This window comes from Glycine max, chromosome 18, assembly GCF_000004515.6.
Source record: "Glycine max cultivar Williams 82 chromosome 18, Glycine_max_v4.0, whole genome shotgun sequence".
Taxonomy (NCBI): domain Eukaryota; kingdom Viridiplantae; phylum Streptophyta; class Magnoliopsida; order Fabales; family Fabaceae; genus Glycine; species Glycine max.
Window position 1 is genome coordinate 4,039,235 of NC_038254.2, and position 23,202 is coordinate 4,062,436.

At 31.2% G+C, this 23,202-nt stretch overlaps 2 protein-coding genes, 1 long non-coding RNA gene and 1 pseudogene across 3 annotated transcripts; 1 reads left to right on the forward strand and 3 right to left on the reverse strand.

Moving 5' to 3' along the window:
- Positions 1-1,765: 1,765 nt before the first annotated feature.
- On the reverse strand, positions 1,766-5,257 carry CRK54 (cysteine-rich receptor-like protein kinase). Its single transcript, XM_026126735.1, has 9 exons — positions 5,231-5,257; positions 5,020-5,156; positions 4,065-4,459; positions 3,434-3,556; positions 3,151-3,278; positions 2,763-2,976; positions 2,441-2,672; positions 2,073-2,232; positions 1,766-1,987 (listed from the first exon to the last, which is right to left on the reverse strand). The coding sequence occupies exons 1-9, from the start codon at positions 5,255-5,257 to the stop codon at positions 1,766-1,768; spliced, it is 1,638 nt and encodes a 545-aa protein (XP_025982520.1).
- Positions 5,258-6,040: 783 nt separating this feature from the next.
- On the reverse strand, positions 6,041-8,151 carry LOC102665959 (uncharacterized). The gene is made up of 2 exons (XR_419326.4): positions 7,967-8,151; positions 6,041-6,305 (listed from the first exon to the last, which is right to left on the reverse strand). It is a non-coding gene; the product is annotated as an uncharacterized lncRNA (long non-coding RNA).
- A 6,818-nt stretch (positions 8,152-14,969) lies between these two features.
- On the forward strand, positions 14,970-17,145 carry LOC106796840 (auxin response factor 8-like; annotated as a pseudogene).
- Positions 17,146-20,575: 3,430 nt separating this feature from the next.
- LOC100811804 (psbQ-like protein 3, chloroplastic) lies at positions 20,576-22,545 on the reverse strand. Its single transcript, XM_003553085.4, has 3 exons — positions 22,523-22,545; positions 21,728-22,207; positions 20,576-20,996 (listed from the first exon to the last, which is right to left on the reverse strand). The coding sequence occupies exons 2-3, from the start codon at positions 22,187-22,189 to the stop codon at positions 20,898-20,900; spliced, it is 561 nt and encodes a 186-aa protein (XP_003553133.1). The 5' UTR covers positions 22,190-22,207; positions 22,523-22,545; the 3' UTR covers positions 20,576-20,897.
- Between the last annotated feature and the right edge of the window lie 657 nt (positions 22,546-23,202).

The window sequence follows — 23,202 nt, forward strand, 5'->3', positions numbered from 1 at the left end:
ATCTGTGACTGTCTTAGAAAGTCTTATACAGACAATTTTTTAAGACAGTTGTTAACTAACAATCGTTTTAAAAAATTTGATTTTTTTACGACGGTTATTTTATAACCATCATTAAAAATTTCAACTTTTAACAATGTTCGATATAAAGACAATTCACAACCGTCGTTAAATATCTCTATCAACTATCGTTAAATGTCTGTTTTGCAGTAGTGTGCATGCTTTTGTGATCACGGGTCGTCCAATGGTGTCTTCAAGATAAGTCTTTTCTGCGTTGATTTGGATGCATGTAGACTATGTAAGGTTATTGATTTCAGTTTGGGAGAAGAACTTTTATTTAGTCTATTCATTGGTGTGATTTCCTGTATTGATTTTTTTTTTTTTTTTACTGATGTTTGTGAGTATACATGTATCAGAATCAAACCCTTCGTGCTTATCTTTGGCATGGCTTATGCTAAGGTTTTTTTTTAATGCTAAGGTTAAGCTCTTCTTCTTGGTGACAAATTTATATATTTGCTTATAAAAAAATAAAAAATTTACTATTAAACACACACATTATGCGTCCAATATAGCTTTTCAAACTCTGATACTTGTTTTTCTTAAAAACTATCTAGCATTTTAGCGTTACGCGTAATAACTTATAGCTGAGCAAGTGTCTAAGAGTTTTGTGAAAACTTGCATCCATAGTGCTAAGCTATTTTGAATGTCCAATATGGAGGTAATACACATTATTTTATATCCAAGTGCTAGCTTTTTCGTCCAAAGGCTTTTATATATATATATACATTGCGCTATGAACGAAGATGATTTGTGATTAAAATTTATGTTTCCTCATCCTTTGAAATTGGCTCATCATTTGACTTTTAAGTGTGCACCAAGGCTAAGACAAAAAAAAAAAACATTTTTTCAAAATCATTTTCAGGCAAGTAGTTGAGACAACATGAACTTTTTTCAAAAAAATGATAGTACTACTATTTATTTCTTTTTCCACCCCAAGTTGCCACGTAACAATAAGATAAGCATTGTGAGAGAACAAATATTTTTGCAAGGCACTGATCCCCACAACGATCACCTTCTTGAAACCTATAAATGAAGACACAAGCACAACAAACAACTACTCTTGAAATCTTAGACATTAAAGTGTTGTCATTTTTGCTATGATAAAAGTCTCGCATTGGATGATCATCAATTGACTACTTAGTGTGCAATCCTTTGCTTAACAAAAGTTTTTCTATAATATGTTCTTATTGTGTATTTTCTCTTAGAGTTATTTGAATTGTATTTCATTTAAATTATTGTTTTTAAAACTAGGAATATCTTAGTGATCAAAGAATACTAATTAGACGTTTTTAGTCTCATGAGATTAAGGATGTATTAGAAGTGATTTAGAGAATTTTTGCTATAAGTCAAGAATAACAGGAAAAATACTTGTTAATTTAACAATCTGTTTTGATTAATTAATGAAATCCTTTTAAGATTGAAGGATAACTAAACATAACTAATGATTTGAATAAACTAATATAAATCAATTGTTTATACTTCTATTGAGTTTATACTTGCATTCTCTAGAATACACCTTTGGACACACAAGTTCATTATCATTTTGTTTTGTGAAAACTGTTTCTAAACTTGTTGGACGATCCTTTGGAAGACTCGTTTTCAAAATTGTTATTTTAACTTGGTTTCAAAAAGGTTTCATCTTGTGAAAAAGATTTTAAGTTTTACACCAACACACTATTCATTTCCTTTTTAGTTTGTTCCATTTATTTCAAATAAAGATGGGCATCAAAGGTCTCATATGCTCAAGTAAGTCATTGCTACTGAGTAGGACTACTACTTCAGACATGGCTGGCCTCATTGCAGCCGATGCTTGAGTGCACAACAAAGCAATGCCTATGACTTTCTTCACCTCTTCTGCATCATAGTTATTAGGGTCTAAGCTTTGGTCCACTAATTCCAAAAGCATGCCTCTCTCATACAACTTCCATGCCTGTTATAGTCAAAACCAAGGGTCATACGGTAAAATGTTATAAGAAAATGACTAATTTTTGGTATATTAATGGGAAATTCCTTACTCGTCGAAGAAGATAGTCTTCATCACCATCATCATCAACAGCTTTCATATCAGTACTCTTTTGACCACTTATGATTTCTAAAACTACAATTCCATAGCTGTATATATCAACCTTTGCTGATAATTGACCATGGAGTACATACTCAGGTGCTGTGTATCCCCTGACCAATACATATAACACACAGTCCATAATTAATAAAAGAACACTTACACGTAGCATGTTATAATATTTCGCATTTGAATTCTTCTTTTCTATAACTTGATGCTCAAATAAATGTGAAGAAATTAAACTAAATGCATATATATGGTGGCAGTACATTTTACCCTTTAAAATTTTCAGGCTGGGCCACTGGATATTTTTTGACTTACATTGTTCCTGCAACTCTTGTGCGAAGATGAGATTGGTCCCCGGGTAGGAGTTTCGCCAACCCAAAGTCCGAAATTTTTGGCTGAAGTTGTTCATCCAAGAGGATATTGCTACTCTTAATATCTCTGTGTATGATAGACACATGAAATTCCTCATGTAGATAAGTCAATCCCCTTGCTGTGCCCAAAATTATATCATAGCATTGTTTCCAGTTGAGGGAACCTTTTCTTTTTCCTGTTTCCCAAGTTTAGATGCTTAAAACATCAAAGGAGAAAAGATGATGGTTAAGAAAGTAAAACTTATACAAATCACGTTACCAGTTACCAAATAAGAATTTGTCTAGGCTGGCGTTCGCCATGTATTCGTAAACAAGGATTCTCTCTTGGCCTTTGCTGCAGCAACCAAGAAGCCGAAGAAGATTTCTATGATGAACATTACTTATAAGTGTTACTTCAGTTTCAAATTCGTCATCTATCTTGCTAGAATTTCCTGATTTTAATTTTTTAACTGCAACAACTTTCCCATTGTTCATAGTCCCCTATTCGATCAATAGCATCAGAATTAAAAATTATCATTAGATGTATAGCTTATAATAATAATATTACCTTTGATCTTAGCTTATGTTGGAGATCTCAGTTTACTAGTATACAGTAAAAAGGAAACAAAAACTCTTACAATCGCAATTGAAATGTGAGTAAGAACACAAGTTTACCTTGTACACAGTGCCAAAGCCTCCTTCTCCTACTTTATTTTTCTCACTAAAATTTTTTGTTGCAGCTTTCAAGTCAGTATACTTGTACTTGGTTGGACCTTTCAACTCAGTTGCTCCCATCATGGTACCTGCTAAGTAAAATAAGAGTTAGTTAATTTTATCTTTATAAATAAATAAAAGTCAGAGATTCCTAACAATTTTTTTTTCTTAAATGAATAAAAGACATGCTAATTGTGTAATAGATGGATACAGCATCACATAACCACTTTCCAAATAGTCTTACTTCTAGGAACTCTCTTGGGACTTTGGGATCTTCTATGCCACCGAACTAATGAAATAAGGATCACAACAAGTAGTGCACCTCCAACACCACCACCAATAAAGACCCAATTCTTGATTGAACCTCCTCCTCCTTCAAGACAGAAAAGAAGTTGACCTCCAATATTCCAAATGATGTATCCGATCAAGATGTTATGATATTACAGTATAACGAGTGGTGGTTATACTTTTTTAAGACATTCTTTACTACTATTTAAAATTTAGAGTTTAATTTCTATGTATTGTTGTGTATCTCATTCAATCATAAGTCATACTAGGCTTATCTTTTAAAAAATTATTATTATAAAATTCAGCAAACTTATCATATATTTTAATTTAAAATTAAATAACATTATAAAAATCCTTTACACCTTCGTGCATATCCATTATTTTCTAAAAAATTGTATAGGTAAGGAAACTGGAGAATTATAAGTGAGACTCCTTAAAAAAGTGGAGTTCATTTTGTCATAGTGTGTTTGAAAAGGAGTAGATTAGAGAAAGTGTAAATATCTTTATACCTAAGAGATGGCACCACTCTAGCCCATTTTTTTCTCATTCAAGTCAACGATTATTAAATGGAGTTATGACATTTGTACCTTGTTTTAAGAAGGGACTGATATCAATGGTTTGGTTATCAGCAAAGAAGGGTGTCTCCGAGTATCTCATAAAACACACAGGAGGATTGACTCCCCTACCATCTGTGTTTGGAAGACAATCTTGTATGCCGCTCTGTGCAATTGACAAACAATCCGAACAAGTGTCTTGTGTGAGAGTTTCAGCACATTGTGCAATGGCATAGATTGCACCGCCAGCCACTTGTGTCTTGGTAGCTGCAAAGTAGCCACTAATTTTGGGTGTTGCTATTTGTAGATCCATCAGCACTTGCTGTCCAACTGCACCAAAACTAGTGCTTTCATCTGCAGTCTGATTTCCACAAATTGTGTTGCTTATAGTAGTGGGAATCTGATCGAAGAATTCATTGTTCTCGTACCTCAACAGTCAAACACAATTTGAAAGCATCAAACTTCAAAGTCAATTAATTCTAACAACTTAGATTTTCATGAACTGCCAACCTACATGTTCGATCTTGCGTTGGAAACATATCTAAAAACTCTAATCTACACAGTCTGGATAATCTATAAACACCTATCTTGTTGGTAATTTGTGTTAAATGTTAATTTAACCTACGTGTTCGAGTTAGGTAGCATCACATAAGGTGACAAAGCTCGTCCTCTTCAAATATTTAAGACAGCTGCATGCATATTCAAAACTTAAACTCAATATCACTAATTAAGCTAGAAGAGTCTAGTAACATTTGATCATGTATTCGGTGGCTTTTTTTTTTTTTTTGCATGTTAAAAACCCTGTCCTACATTTTATATATGACTAATGACGAAGCTTGTCTTGCTCATTTTAGCCCTCTATTTGTAATGTAAAATTATATTTTTTTGCTCTCCTTAAAAGGTACACACCAAGAGTGCCAAAAAGTCATTTTTGAATTATCAGCCATAAGAATGGACTATTGAACAAATTAATGAGATGGATGTGTACCTGAGGATGCAGCCGTCATAAACGACATGAGCACCATTTCCGGTGGAGCAGCTACGGATTTTGGCAGCGGCAGCGGCGAAGCAAGTGGCACAGTCAGTGTTGGAGAGGTAGTTCCTACACTGGAACATAGTATAGCACTACTAGAAAATAAGGTTTTAACATCGGTTATTTAAGACTTTCAACATCGGTTATTAATTGATGTTGAAAGTACCGATGTGGAAAGTAGTATCATTAACATCGGTTTTTCAAAACCGATGTTAACTAATAAATACAACATCGGTTATTTAAATAAGCGATGTTATATGATACGAATTATGAAAAAAAAAATTATAAATCTATAAATTAACATCGGTTTTTTAAAAAACTGATGTTGTAAGTGACATTTAACATCGGTTTTTTAAAAAACTGATGTTGTAAGTGACATTTAACATCGGTTTTTTAAAAAACTGATGTTGTAAGTGACATTTAACATCGGTTTTTTAAATAACCAATGTTAAATGTGACATGTGACATCGGTTTTTTAAAAACTGATGTTGTAAGTAACATTTCACATCAGTTTTTTAAAAATCTGATGTTGTAAGTGATATTTAACATCAGTTATTTAAATAGGCGATGTTATATGATATGAATTATGAAGAAAAAAAAGTTATAAATCTATAAATCAACATCGATTTTTAAAAAACTGATGTTGTTAGTGACATGTAACATCGGTTTTTAAAATAACCGATGTTAAATGTGATATTTGACATCGGTTTTTAAAAAACTGATGTTGTAGGTGACATTTCACATCGGTTTTTAAAAAAACTGATGTGAAATGTTACTTACAACATCAGTTTTTTTAAAAACCGATGTTAAAAAATGTTGAGGTAAGTGACATTTAACATCAGTTTTTAAAAAAACTGATGTTGTAAGTAACATTTCACATCAGTTTTTTTAAAGACCGATGTTGTTTTAGAAATTTATTTTTAACATGATGTTTGTTTTTTCAATAAATCCCAAAAATAACCTGCAAATTTTAAAATCAGACCACACAACATATAATTTTCATTCTGTTTTGAAACAGTTTTTACCAGAAAATTCAATAAGAAATTTACTAATTACTATGAATTTAAAACATATTTAATGTTGAGACATGAATTGTAAATTAAGTAAGTAAATATAAACTACAATTACAAGATTGTCTAAACATCCTAAGTTTCATTTTTCACTTTCAAATAGTACTTTGCCCACTGGTTGCGAAGCGCCTTCAATCTTTCTGGTTCCAATGGTCTAGGATCAGTGAAATACTGCATGATATAATAAAACATAAGTTAATAATATATTAGCAATCATAATAATATGAAATTTGGTGAATTAAAAATTACCATCAGAGTCAGTAGGCTAAGAAGTTTCTGAAAAGAGAGTAACGAGATAGGTAGAAGAGTCTCTAAAATGAAAATAAAATAAAATTAAAGTAATTATTATATAATATAATAATTTTAACACGTATAAAAATTAATAATTAGACAATATTATATAAATTTTATACACTATTAATTTTTAATTAAATTCTTAACATCAATGTCATAAAAATCACAAATATTAAATTGTATAATAATTCATAATTAGATAATAGTAAACTATGGACGAAATTCAATTAAAATATTACTTTATGGCGTCCATGAAAATAATGAATTCCTTTCTACATCATTATTTTATGTTAGTATTTCAAACACTTTTCTAGAGTGATTATCCTTCTAGATTTCTTTTAGAAATTGATTACTAAAATGGATTTATTTTAAAATATATTACTTGTATGGTTTGTTTATTTTTTTCCTTCTGCAAATCAAGTCAAACTGAAATTTTGACAATATAACAATACAAGTCAACTTTATCATTATTACAAACGGCATTATTTTGATATGACTTATATATTATTCAATAATCATATAATATCACGTTGACTCACATCATCATAAGATCATTTATCTAATCAAATTTCAATTAATAAGTTGTAATTAAATATTATCTAATAAATTTTAAATTTATCTAAAAAATAATATGATTTAATTATATCTAATAAATTGATATTATAATTATCTTTTATACAACATTAGAACAAATATATATTTTATCAAAATTAGAATAAATATATCTAATAAAATTTTGAAATATTTATTTATTTTATCTTTATCTTATTTTTTTATAATAAACAAGCTAAAGAGGAAAATATTATGTATTTATCTCGATTTAGTGCCACTAAGTACTGAGTAGTTAAAATCGCAGGAAAAAATAAAATCAGTTACAGGATACAAACCAAAAACTATATAAAGAACAAAAAAAAAGAGCTAGAAGTCCAACCAATCAACAAGGCTCATGTATAATTTCCCAGTAAGAAAAGCCCCTTCATCATCCGTGCAAATCCAATTTTAATAACATACACAATTTGCTTCATCGTGTACTTCTGACAAAGATTGACATAAACGAATGAAAAAAAATATGTTTTAGGTATCAAATCATGCATAATGTAATCTAATCTCACCAAAGATGAGGAATATTATAATTCGAGAAACTAAATTAATAACCATGTAATTAATTTACTGGTGCACAAGACAAACAACACGAGTACTCTAACGAAGAAAAAAAGGTTTATGCAGCATGCGTTGTTTTCGCGAAATTAGAGAAAAATGGATACAATAATGACGCAGATGAAAAACAGCGACTAATCATTGTTGAGCCATTTCAAAGGTGTAGAGTGAGAGCGAGAAATGCATGATGATAATACTCAGTGGCACTAAATCGAGAGCGGTGATGAGAATGTTAAGCAAATAGGGTTAGGTTCTTATCAGATCCATGGAAATAGAGATCGAAACAAAGCACGAAAAAGGTTCAAACGAATCGTAGTGAGATCGATGTAGCTACTACATTTGAAATTGAAAGAGAAAAAGTGATGAGATCTAATTATTACCTAAGGAAACGATGATGGCGAGAGGAAGCAGAGACCGCGAGAAAACGAGCAAGCCATGATGATGTCACCCGCGAGAAAACGATGATGGCGATCTGATTATAATATTCCTCATCTTTGGGGGTTCACACCGACTATTGTTTGCACACGGCTTGTCTCGTGTTTGTTGGGGGTGACTGGGTTTGCTTTGCGTGTTCTTTTGACATTAAATCACAAAAAATAAATCACAAAAATGCGGTGTGCATTAATACGGCTCTCTTTAACACCTTTTGAATAAAAAAATAAATAAGAGAGGAAAAATAAAAAGAGTTAAAAATAAATTATTTAGACAAATAAAATAATATAAATTGAAAAAATGCCTTCTTTTATTTGCATAAGTTTTAAAAAGGTAAAAATAATAAATTGTATTAATTGGATGTTTTATTTAATTAATAATTATTTAATTTTTCAAATTAAAAATATAGTTTATGAATTAATTTTACTATTTTTATACATAAAATATGATTTTCCTATTGTAATAATTTAAAATATTTAATATATATATATATATATATATATATATATGTTTTTATATTTTTAAAATAATTATTTTATATTTTTAATGTGATATTGAAAATCAATGGTTAGTATAGGATATAAAAAAAAAGTCGATTCAAACAATACACAACAATATCTCTTATTTATCTCTTCATATCTCAAATCTCATTACCTATAACATTTATACTTTTTTTTTTACTTTTCTTTCTCTCTCACTAGGTATTGTTAGCATATTAGGTATTTATCAATAATTTTTCTATTCTTTATGATATACTTCCTCATCTGTTCTTAAAAATATAAGATTATTTTTAAAAAAAATCCTTAAATACAAGGCATAGTGCATTTTAATTATTAACAATTATTTTTTATATAATAAATTGTAAATTTTTTCACTTTTAAATAATCATCATAATTAAAGTTTTTGACTCTATAAAGCTCAATATAATTTTAAAAATTTGGATTTTTTGAGCAAATCATTATAATGTTGATTAATTTTCATGGGATATAATCACATTTTTTAAAATATGCATCTTCTTAACGGCATGTATTTAGTATTATGCAAGAATCATATCTTAAATTAATTTTTATAATTTTTTATAAATAACTTTGCTTAGTCAAATGATAAAAAATATGACGAAGTCTGGTCAAATTTTGTTGATTAAATAATAATAAGATTAAAATTACGAAATTCATTTTAAAAATGTAGTTTAATTTTTAAATGTTTACCTTTTGAATTTATAATTGTTTCTTAATTATTATATTTTTTAATTAAAATATAATTAATAACACAATATATGATTTTTTTAAAAATATTTAAATAATTAAAAAAAAAGTTTATATTAACATCGGTTTTTGGAAAACCGATGTTAACGTATATATTAACATCGGTTTTTTAAAAACCGATGTTAACTATATGCATTAACATCGGTTTTTAAAAACCGATGTTAACATATCATAGTTAACATCGGTTTTTAAAAACGATGTTAACGTATATGCATTAACATCGGTTTTAAAAACCGATGTTAACTATGTTAACATCGGTTTTTAAAAACGATGTTAACATCATTAGTTAACATCGGTTTTTGAAAAACCGATGTTAACATCATTAGTTAACATCGGTTTTAAAAACCGATGTTAACGTGTATGCATTAACATCGGTTTTTTGGAAAACCGATGTTAAGAAGGATACTTTATTTACAAATATGTCACTGCGTTTAACTTAACATCGATTTTGTATAAAACCGATGTTAATAAGCCGATGTTAAAACTACTTTTTGTAGTAGTGTAGACAGGGTCTGCTCCACTTGTTGATTGAACCGTGACAAATTGTTTGCTTTGGTTGCTCACCTGCACTCTCAGGTCTGCCAAACTTGCGTTTAGATTTTGATTGAAGTTGAACAAGTCGTCTACCGCGACTACGCTGCACTCCCATTTGAGTAAAAAGAGTTGAGGGTCTCCTACTGCACCCTCAAACCCAAAGCTCCACCATGACAACAACACCAACAAAGTTAAAGCTACGAGGTTGAATTGCACCATTTTCTTGGGATTCTCAAATTAACTCGATCTGTATATATCTAAGTTTCAAAAGAAGGATTGATACTGGCCTCAGAAAAAAGTCAGTTACTTGTATGTTCATGGGGTGGACCGTAATAATGAGAAATTATTAAGTAGTGACTACATATCATGGTGCAATAAATTTCTGTACAACATCTATGTAATTAAATATTATTGATGTTTACTTATAAATTAAAAACTTTAACTACGTATCGTATAAAATTTAATTACATTGGATAAGATCAATATAAATAACAAAATTTTTCCTTTAACAATTTAACATACCACTTGCAATAATTTCTTGCAAGATATATATCAAAGTCTGTGTGATTGAGGACAATGGTTTGTGTGTACTTAGTCTCAAAGTCAACTTGGTAACTTTTTCTATATGTATCTCTGGAGGCTTAATTGTGTGTTATAAATTGTGATATTTTGTTGAATAAACCCAAGCCACACAAAGCAGAAACTCTTGGCAGTGAAGCACTCCCACGTAATTGCATTAAAAAAAGAAAGAAAAACAACATTTCAATTATAGCGCCGGCCCTAATATATTTGAAGGCATAAAGAAAACTTTAAAGTCAAACCTTTTAAAAAATTAAAGCAATAATTTTTTTATAAAAAAATTAATAATAATTTATTAAAATAATTATATTTTTATTGAAAGTTTATCTTTCAAATATTTAATGAAGTAAAAAAAATACGTTTAATTAAATTATGAGGTAAATAATTTATAACTAGGGGGAAGTGACAGGTGGGAATGTAAGTTTTTCGTGTTAAATTTTTTTTAACGGGAATGTAAGTTTTTCGTGTTAAAATTTTTTTAATAAGAATAAAAATATCATGTTACTCTAATTAAATTATTTAAATAAGGTAAATTATTAAAGATTATAATAAATATATTATTTTACTTTTATATTCCCAAAAAATTAATATTTATGATCAACCCATTCAAATAATGCCTGTCATTCTTAAGATATCAAAAAATTTCCCTTTACTAATAAACATTCTCTTAGAATAATTTAATCAATTCTCTTTGATTGATAGTGATTCATTCATAAGACACATATATTATATCATGTTTGTCTCCCTTGTCATGAAATACAAAAAATTAGAAAGATCCAAAATAAATAAGAAAAACTTTTAATTGATCAAACCGGTCATCCAACTCCTCAAGCTTCTTTATCCTACAGCAAATGAAAGTGGGTACAGATTAATATAGAAGATAAAAATTATAACTCATAAAGCATATAAACATCCAGGGGAAAACATAAACATTTCCTTAAAGTACCACAAATGAACTACAACCTATTGATCTTAAATGGATCACAAAACACTCCTAGTATTTCCCTATTTTGGTATGTGCACATAAGCCATAGATCAAATACTCAATATTCTAAATTCTAAATCCAATCTTGATCTCTTATTCACTTGGTGCAGCTTCTGTTATTTAAGTATAGGAAGATAAATAAATGAATAAAAAAATTGCAAATGACTTCTCTTAAAAGACAACTTCAATAATGTAAATAAATAAATGAGTAGAATTGGTATAAAAAAAACAAATATATTTTGTAGAATTGGTATAAAAAAAACTTATATTACCCCCAAAAAAATACAAATTAACTTGAGTAGAAAATGGGAGACTGTTTTGGAGGAGCGTGCAATTGCAAAAATGGGATCGCAGGGTAGAAAAGACCAAAGGTCAAAGGATCATGTACGTCAAAATTGGTATGAACCGTCTCAATAGCATTGTATTTGAAGGATTATTTCAGTTTTTTTAACCATGTAAAACGGTGAGGGGATTGCTTTCGTGGGTGGGTAGAATGAAAGCAAAGGGTGCAAAAAAAAAAATGTAGAAAAGAAAGAAATGCATGTTTTCATGTCAGTCTATCGTTTGGGTGTTGCTAGGTACACCCAGCAATATTGTTGGTGCATCCAGTATTTTTTTTATTAATGTCCAAAATATCCTTGACTTGTTGTTCCTTTTTAAGTTACTTTTTCTGATTGAGTGGAGATCCGTAAGTAAATTTTTCACACACGGATCAACTTGATCCTAATGAATTATACGGATCAAGTTGATCCGTAAGTATGAAGTTCATCTGTATAAAGCATATGAACCGTATAATTTATATGAAGGAAGTTCATCCGTGTATAAAGCATACGGATGAAGTTCATCCGTATTGATTTTTTGATTTTTTTTAATTCCTTAAATTTTTATTTTTTTTAATTATTAATATGTTAAATTACTCATTTGTGCATTAAATTTTTTTTACTATTACAAAATTTAATATATATTAAATTTTGTAATAATAAATATTTTATATTTTTAAAAAAATATACGGATCAAATAATTCTCATGATTTATATCAAAATTATTTATTACAAAATTTATTATTTAAATTTACATGCACGTTAAATATACATTAAAAATTCTAATGTTATATATAGCAACATTATTTATTTTATAATGTAATTGGTTCATTAGCTTAATTGATTAGAATATTGTGTTAATAACCTGAAAGTCACATGTTTGATTTTTTGCTTGGACTATTAATTTTAAATTAATTCGTCATAAATATTTTTCAAAAAAAAATTTAAAAAAAAACTTTTGAAAAGTGCCCTTATTGTTTTTGTGAATATTTATTTTCTCTACTTATCATTTAACTAATACATGTTTTTCTTTTTCAACAATCAAACAATGAGGGCAAAGTTGTCTTCCACAATTATCTTTATTAATAGTTATAGATGCTTTCAATGACCGTGTTTGGTGTTTAAGTACATATTCTTATGATTTTATATTATATTTTCTGTAATCTATAATTTTTAACTAGATAATTTGTTTTAATTAACAGCAAACTGATTTATATATTAAGACCTATTAATTATAAATTTAAATAGGGTACAATTATGTATACCCCCACATACCAATTCATTGTAAGGTCACGAACTACGAACTCGCACCCGTACCACGTACTAGAGCGAATTGCGAATCAGGTGACAATGGGAAGGACAGAAGGAGTTGTTTGCATTCTTAAGCAAACGCAGTTGTTATCTGCTATTTAAAATAAAATTTACACTTAATTGTACCCATCTTGAATAATGAACTGAACAACAATTATCATGTGCATCATATAATTATTAACTTGTCATCTAGCAGGTACTATATAGAATTGGAGGTAGTAGCATTAGATGTAGAGGAACCAGTAGTTGAAGCAAATATGTCTTTGTGAGGCCTTCAATTCGATTCAATAAAGATAGGCATTGAAGGTCTCGTATGCTCAAGTAAGTCAGCTGAGTAGGACTACTACTTCAGGCATGACTGGCCTCATTGCAGTCGATGCTTGAATGCACAACAAAGCAATGCCTATGAGTTTCTTCACTTCTTCTACGTCATACTTATTAGGGTCTAAGCTTTTTGTCCACTAACTCCAAAAGCATGCCTCTCTCATACAACTTCCATGCCTGTTAAAGTCAAAACCAAGGGTCATATAGCAAAATATTACAAGAAAACAACCAATTTTTGGTATCTATTAATGGGAAATTCCTTATTCGTGGAAGAAGATATTCTTCATCACCATCATCATCAGCAACTTTCACATCAGTACTCTTATTATAAATGATATAATTTGATAGAAAGAGAGATAGAGAGAAAGGTTGTCAACTAGATGTGCATGATATGGGTGTCAAAAAATCAGGACTCTGGTAATAATACAGTGCTGTCAGTGCATGTGTTAGAAAAAGTGTCTATTTAGAGAATGTGTAACAGTCTTTGTACCATAAGAGATGGACCACTCTAGACCATTTTTATTCATTCAAGTCAACATCTATATTAAAGGGACTTATATCCATGGTTTGGTTATCAGCAAAGAAGGGCGTCTCCGAGTATCTCATAAAGCACCGAGGAGGATCAAAATGCCCTACCATTTGTATTGGAAAGATAACCTTGCGTGCTGCTCTGTTCATTTGTCAAACAATCCAAACAATTGGCCTGTGTGAAAGTTTCATCACATTGTGCAATGGCATAGATTGCACCGCCTGCCACTTGTGTCTTGGTAGCTGTAAAGTAGCCACTAATTTTGGGTGTTGCTTTTTGTAGATCCACCAGCACTTGCTGTCCAACTGCACCAAAACCAGTGCTTGCATCTGCAGTCTGATTTCCACAAAGTGTGTGGCTGCTAGAACAGATCTGGTCGAAGGAGTCAGTGCTCTCGTACCTCAACAGTCAAACATATTTGCAAGCATCAAACACCAAAGTCAACTCCTACTTAGTTTCATGAACTGCAACCCTCATGTTCTTGTGATGAAAACATATCTGAAAACTCTAATCCACACAGTCTCGATAATCTATAAATATCCAGTTTGTTGGTAATTTGTGTTGAATGTTAATTTAACCTTTAATTTGTTTGGAAAATAAAATAAAGAGAGAAGTCTATGTTTAAAACAAGAAAAGTATAGAGAGAAGTCTATGTTTTGTTTTGTTCATTTTATAAACCACATGTATATTTTTTTGGTATTAACCGCATGTATCTTAGATAGGAAGGAAAACAATCTTTGTTCAAGTCGGGTGGACCATTATAAGTGACAAAGTTTATTCTCTTCGAATATTTAAAACATTTGCATATCTAAAACTCATATTAGATTAAGTTGTAACAATCTCATTACATTTGATCTACGCACTAGATGTTTTTTTGTTTTCTTACATGTTTAAAACTCATTCCTACATTTTCTAGGACTAGTGACGTGGCTGGTCTTACTCATTTTACCCTTCATTTTTTGACACCTAAACTTCTCTCTTTTTCCTCTCCACAAAGGGTACACACTAGTGTCAAAATCATATTTGAATTATCAGTCATAAGAATGGACTATTGAACAAATATTGGATGGATGTGTACTTGAGGAAGCAGCCGTCATAAACTACATGGGCAGCATTGGTTCCGACAGAGCTGTTCCGGATTTCGGCAGCCGCAGCGGCGAAGCAGGTGGCGCAGTCAGTGTTGGAGTGGTAGTTCCTGCATTGGAACATGGCATAGACAGGGTCTGTTCGGCTAGTTGATTGAGCCGTGGCAAAGTTCAAAACTCCATAAACCACAAAGATCAGATGATGATAACCAAACCTTATCTCACTAACTAGGGTTGGATACACGGTCAAAATTCTCCATTCTGCTTTATTAAAACCAAAATTCAGAAGTTCAACCAAAAACATCATACAATTCCAAAAAAAAAATTCACCAACAACTTTCCTAAGCCAAAACCTTCGATTCTTTATACTAGACATACACAAGACCACAAAACAAAGAAAAATCCTTTCTAATTCCCTTTTATAGACATACGTTCAGCATATATTGATAAATCCTCTAACTACAAGTTAAAACAAATCTGTAGTGCAGGGTTGAATAACTTTCATCAATGCTTTATACAAAAATACTATTATTTTGTTTCTTAGCCACCTATTTGATCTCCCATTCTTCATTTACATTATAGGGATTAGATTTTCTTTTGTTAATCAGCATTTCGATGGTATAGTTTCATTCATCCCTTCCCTTTCCAACCAAATGATGTTGTTATTTAGAGCATCTCCTTTTGTCTCCTTTCTTTAGAGATGAAGCAACTAATTGGCTCAATCTCTACATATTAAAGGAGCTGGTAGGTTTCCCGGGATGCGGCAGAGACTGCAATCTGGATCCAACTTTACTAGAAAATGATCAGAAGTTCAAAATCAACAGTAAGAAGCTTTGTTGGCAGCTGGCTTGCAGAACCTAGGTAGTGGATATCTCATGAAGCAACAAATGATGAATTTTCAACAGCCTTTCCACTATCTTCAACAATCCGGAAACAACAGTTCTCCTTTTAAACTTCAGCAGCAGCAAGCAATTCAACAATGTGTCTTCTAATATGCTGCAGCCACTAGCCCATGTAATGACAGAGAACCTGTCTCAGCACCTCCTTCAGAAACCACATAACAATCAAGAAGTCCAAGCATAACAGCCGCTACATACTCATCAAGATACACTTTTGATTCCAAGTGACCCCATCAGAGACAACACTCCAGTGTTCCTCCACCATCATATTCAAATCCAGAGTTCTTGGATTCAAGATTCGAACATGAAGTTCCTTGCTTCAGTTTTCCCCAGACAAAACGTGCTTAGTTCACTTTGTATTATGTCCTAAAGGAAGTGGCAATTTCTTGAATTTATCAAGAAGCGGTTAGTCCTTGCTGACCAAAGTATGCACCTGTGCAGGTCAATGCCTATGGCAGCACTATGTCACATATTCTGGAAATGATTCTGCAATGGCACTACCAAATTGTAATAATGTAATTCAGATGCCCAAAATCCTACACACATTGGTGTCATTATTGATTCATTTGGCCTTATACTCCCCACCACTGTCCCTGGTTACACCACCTCATTAGCCAATAGTCGGACACTAATTCGCTGACAATGACATTAGGGGAGTCAGGTTTCCAGAATCCTCTACATGGTTGTGAGCAAGAGTCATCAGAGTTGTTGACCAAAAAAACAGACTAAAGCCTTTGGCAAGGTAGGATTTTTAAGTACTCTGCGGCTTTTTCACAGGTTGACAAATCAGGGTCAGTTGGGTGCTCACTTGACATATCCCGGTTCAGCAGCTAATCATGAACTCAGAGAGGAGTTGGATCATATGTTTGGAATTGAGGGGAAGTTGGAAGACCCTCTTATTTGTTGACAGGGAGAATGATGTTCTTCTCCTTGGAGACAATCTGTGGGAGCAAGTACTTGTTTCAATTGCACTAGAGTTTTACTTAATGAACTTGTTTTGTGATTGAAATACTCTATCCTGGATTTTTCTAATAAAAAAATGCTACTACAATTTATTTCACTTGGTTTTTGTTTGTTGACATTTTCTACATTGGTGTGTGTTTTACATGTTGTAGGTCATTCGTCAATAATGTTTGGTATATCAAAATACTTTCACCACCTGAAGTTATTCAGAAAATGGGAGAACAGGTGGTTGAATCCCTTGCTCTAAGTTCAGGACAAAGGCTAAATGGCCATAGTGTCGAATCTCAGGACATTGTTTCGGGACCACCATCAACTGGCTCACTTGAGTACTGAGATAATTAAACATGTGTTCTTTCAGGCCCCACAGTCAAGAGAATTTTTCATTTTATAAATAAATAAATGAACAGAGTAGTTAAGACTTAAGAAATGTAACAACAAATTCTATTATATAGGTTTGATTCTTTTAATTGTCATTAGTTCTTTTAATGCTCCTCGTCACTTTTCTGTCTTTAAAACAGTTATGTAAAGAGAGACTCGAGTATTTGGGTTCAAATTCTGTCACCTGGAATGAAAGATTTTAATAGAGGAGATTCCACTTGAGCAAAAAGGAGAGATAAAGCAACATATATATTCTCCCAGGAATCACATCCCACTCTTTATTCTCCTTTATTTGTCATCTCTTCCTTTTTCTTTTTTATCCTATTATGATTGAAAGTTGAAAATCCTAGATTTCCTTCTTTTTTAACAATCTTTAGCTTTTCCAGCTCAACTTCCAATTCTTCGTTAAAGTTCAGAAATCAATTATTTCCATAATCTATTTGAAGACTATCAACTCCACACAGTTCCACTAAGCAGCTGTCAATTACTTCATTTTTTCTTCAACACTAACTTATTGACAAGGACAAGTGAGAAGTCAACGATTATAAATATTTATTAAACACCCTCTACCCCGATATACATATTTATATAATAAAATATATGAAAATACGAAATTACATAAAATGATTTTTTTCAATAAATATAAAGGAACTCACGTGAGTAAAAGATTCACATTCGCGTTAATCTCCAAATTAAAAATTTATCAATTAAGGGTATGAAAACATTTTCGGCTCAAAATAAAGTCGTTCAAATTTACAAAAGAACTCAAGTTAAGTAACAAAATAAAATAAAGTAAAATGACATGTTTGGAATATCATGCAATTAAAACAGAAACTCATGTACAAAGCATTGTGTCCCGAAATCCTTCGGCATGAGATTCCTTAAAGCAATCCACATAATTATCTGCTCCCACGAACACAAGGTTCAAGATCATCACAGGATCCAAACACAAACAACACACGAAGAGTGAGCTATCACATTCCTAAATAGGTAGAGATAACCAAGACACATATATATAGTATAAGTATAACAAGTTCAACTTAGCACAACTTGTATCATTTTACCACTCATTACATAACATCACCTGTCCTAAGTATTTAGTCACAAAATCACATTTCACACTTTCACATTAATCATGTTTTCAAAACAACAAATCTCAAGTACAATAAAGCATCTCACACTCACACAAATCATTACTCATCATCACGTAGCAAGTCACAATGATCATTACACAGGTGTTATGCAACAAATACACTAAGACTCAATTCTATATACAATGTGATACCATGCCAGTGAAAAACTTTGTCAGGCGCCTAGGAGTACATGACAAGACAGACCACACACTGGTAATTCAAGTCACTCTCACTTGGTAAAATCATAAGGAGACTAGTCAGGGTTATACTGTTTTGCGAGAATGCTCCAACCATGTGGGATCGGCACAGGCTTAAAGGAGCACTCAAATCGAGTGTATTTACTCCCAAGACTTAGACTCCGAAGCGTCTATTAGGGTTTTTCCCTCATGATTCAAGTTCAACCCAAAAAATATTTTAACACACATACTCTATTTATAAATTGTACAAGACACACGACCCCTCAATAGTTCTCAAAATAATTTTAACTCGTCGCACCTCAAAGTGATTAAACTCGTCAGGTCCCCACAATGGATCCCATCACAATACTCATCGTGCATTAACTCATCGTCTTTAAGGGGTCATACAGTCGTGTGATTGTAAGGTTCATAGCTCACAACTCAATACACACAAATCTCAATACACGTGTGATCTTACAATTTAACACATACTCGTATGATCGTATGGTTCATAGCTCACAACTCAATACACACAAATCTCAATACACATGTGATCTCACAATTTAACACATACTCAACTTATCACATACACCTAATCTTAATCACAATGTTATAATCTCAAAGTAACATGTTATCACATTTTATGAATCATATACACATCACACAGTATTAATATATACATGACACAAACACAGACTTTACATATAAACTATGCAATACACACAACTACTCAATTGTTTTCAAAATCTTTTTAAGTCATTACGCCTCAAAGTGATTCAACTCGTTGGATTCTCACAACGGATTCCATCACAATACTCATTGTCCTTAAATGATCTTATAGTTGTATGATTATATAGTTCATAACTCACAACTTAATGTCATCACTTTACATTTCAAAATAACATGTATAATCACATTGAGGAACACATTAATCTCACACTTGTTCACAATACATGTCACATCACACCTTCTCACTAACAGATACATCATATATATATATATATATCATACAATAGCAATTTCCAACATTTAAGGCATATAATCATATAATCATTCACTTATTCATTAGGGTAATAGCATAGAACATGTGATCACATCATGGGGAACAAAACTCCTCAATCAATTTCAAGAAAACATGCAAGAATCAAGAATTCTCAAATTTCTAAGTTTCTCACATTCAAAGCCAAACACTTAATTAAATCATCCAATTCGCATCAAGGTATCAATTGACTCATCAAACATGAGCAATTCGTAGTTATCATTGTATAGACAAAATTAAAATGCGTAAAACACCCCAAAATTAGTTCCAATTTGATCCTCTAAGGATCCCTACACATATTCACTCTAATCCCAATTGCGATAAATTCATCTCTTACCTGTAAGCGGGCCCACGTGTATAGTCCGGCAGCAATAGCAGCGTCTCTAGTGATTCTCTAAGATTCCTCAAGTTTTTTCTTTGATTGCTTTGTTAGAGTTTCCAAGCATTAGAGAGAACGAAAAGGGATTAAAACCTCAATTTCATTGTCTCTATGAGAGGAGCATTTCTCTCTTGCAAATCCCAACGGTGAAAATGTGCGAAAATGAGTTTCGAAGGTAGTGTCCAAATTCCAGGACGATCCAACAGTTAACGAATCTGGGATTGTAGTTTTACCGAGTTTGGATGTATGCGAAAAAAGATAAGGTTTTTCGAAGAGAAAGAAGGAAGAACGGATTTGAGAGGAAGAGAGATCATAGAAACACGTCGTAAATGTAACCTAATATATCTCTATTTATAACTAAGGTACTCTGAGCTATTATTTACTCTTTTTTTTATAAAAATGAATTCTATTTTACTATTTCATTAAATAAATAATTAATTAAAACATCTATTTATTTTATAAAACATCATTTTATTCTATTTATTTTTTAATACTATAAAATCCTTATTTTAATTAAAAAAACATTTTTCTCTCATTTATTTAATTTCTAAAAATTCTATTAATTTTTAAATGAACTCTTTTTATTTATTTTTTACGAAAAAGCAGGATGTTAAAAAAACATGTGAATTAAGAGGAAATGATTCATTCTCATAGTTGAACAGTTCAAAACTTAATCTCAGATCTCTCTTTATCAAAATTGATATGCTTACAATCGTTCTTTTCTAAAGCTCCTGATCAATGATGTCACAGAAGCTGAGCATCATTTTTCTGTCAAATATATTAAACATTGATCAGTATTATCTAACTCTGAATGATCAAACTCTTGATCTATAATTCTATATCACAGGGTTATTTCATTGTGCAGCCTACTTTTGAGTGCATATCCTTCACTACACCACTTCTTGAAACAAGCAATTTTGTCAGCTGTTGGCATAAACTTATCAAGAACAGGTCAATCTCCAATATCAAAAGACAAGGGATCATTCTATTCTGGATAGAATGTCGTTGACAGCCACAACAATGTTCTCGTAACACTGCCAGACTTGGGGTCCATCTTTATCCCTTGCTGCATAATCAAGCTGCATATTTTTCACCATACATGAATAATTGTCAATTGATAATCATTCACATAACGACAATGAATATTTAATGGCATAGTTCTGTCAAAGTTTCAATACAAACCCAGAAATTCAACTCAAATATCAAGTATCAGTTCAACAAATAGATTCCAAGTAAGCATCTGCCATTATTCTATAAATACAATTGATAAAAGATCATGGACAAATCAGTTTTCCCGATCAATAGGCGCCGGGTGATTGATGGTGGATCATCTCTCTGTAAGTATCTATGTAAAAATGTAGAATTATTACTTTGAATCTAAAAAATGAAGAACTTCATTCGGGCTAATCCCTCTCTCACCCTCGTTTCCCTTTTTTCATTTGATTGTCTGTACACTGTACTTTCTTTTCATAATAAATTAACTTTGTTTTTCATAATAAATTAACTTTGTTTTAATCTTAATCATATAATTATACATGGATGCCCATGATTAAAATTGAACAAAAATCAATCTTGTCCATCTATGTATGAATGTCAGGTCAATATAAGTTTGTAAAAGCTACTGTTCATTTAATAATTGATGGAGCTATATGAATGGGGGTCAAAGTCAAAGCACAGTACATAGTATGATTTAAGAAAAATTAGAAACTAAATAATGAATACACATGTGTGAGCCACTTATAGCTATGAAATTGAAAATGCACCTTCCACTTTCCTAATTCATGAGGAGGGGGTATGTTGCAGCACTTACTCTAGTCACATTGTTGAAGAGAGTAGAATAGAGCTTCCTTAGTTGTGCCCTCTCAATTCCCGGCTTGCTTTGGATTATGGTATAAATATCCTTCTTCAGAATTGCTGAGCTCTGTCTCAATGTCTTTTGTGCTGCTCTCCATGACTCTAACTCTAACAAATCTCTAACATGTAACAAATCTTGTGCATGACCCCTCACTCCACTCAATGCATCTTCAACTGTCATATCAGGGGCCACAAATTTAAACTCAAATGCATTTGCACTTTGTGTCCCAAAATTTCCATTTACACCCAAAATCAAGGAAGTTATGGCTGCCAAAACCCCTACCCTTCGACTGATTTTCAGTGATAATTCCTTATTATTCTGCAAATGCTGGAAAGAAGGTTTGAGTTTGACACAGCATGTGAATGTTGGAAACAAGTGTGTCAAGTTTGGTTGCAAAATCAATGATGTTAACTCCATTGTACTCGGAACTAACTCCTGACAACATCAAACGTATTAATTACTTCACATGAATAGTTTTATTCCTATATTTGAAAAAAATCAAAAAAAGAAGACAGCTTTAATATGATTTGGCACGATTTTTATGATGAAAACAACGTAGCAACAACAACGAACAACGGTTACATGAAGAGAAGAAAATTGAATCGACCCTTAACAAATTGAATGCAAAGTTCGTTCCTTTAAAGAAGGCAAGTTAGGAATCATGAACACAAAATTAGATAGATAGCAGAAGAGAGAACGAAAATGAAAGTGATGGAAGAGTAGAAAGTGGAAGCAGGCAAAGAACCTTACCTTATCTGAATCAAAGATGAAGCCAAATTGTATGGACGCCAAATTTGCTTTATTATTGTCTTGACAAAATTCACATTGATTTTAATATAATTAGTTAAATTTAAATTATTGAATTAATTGAGATTAATATTTAAATTAATTTTTTACTATAGATTTTATATTAGAACGTGTGATAGAATAAGAAGAATTGATTCTTGTATTTTAATATTAAATATATCGTTCGGGAACGTTATTTAACTAATGAAAGTATGTAATTTTAATATTTCAATTATTTTATTAGAATTAATTTCTCCTTAAAAAATAGAATTGATTTCTTTTTTAAATTGTTATACTGAATTTTTTAATCAAATTTTCTATTTAAATTTTTAAATTAATAATTTTCTCAAAAAAAAATTATGGGAACGGGATTTGCTAAATTATTAAACTCACTTTCATTCAAAATTTGTTAATCAAATTTTCATATTTTAGCTAATTATTTATATTCAATAATTTTAATAAACAAAAATTTGTTTACTGCAAGTTTTTATTAATAATTTATATTCGACACATACTTTAATTTGTGCAATTTATACATGTCTTTTTTTATTTTTTTCTTTAAAATGTTTGGTATTAATTAAGTCATGCTATGTTTTGCCTCTCGATCCCTTTCAAACAGGGTGCAGTGAAGTTTGGTAAGAAAG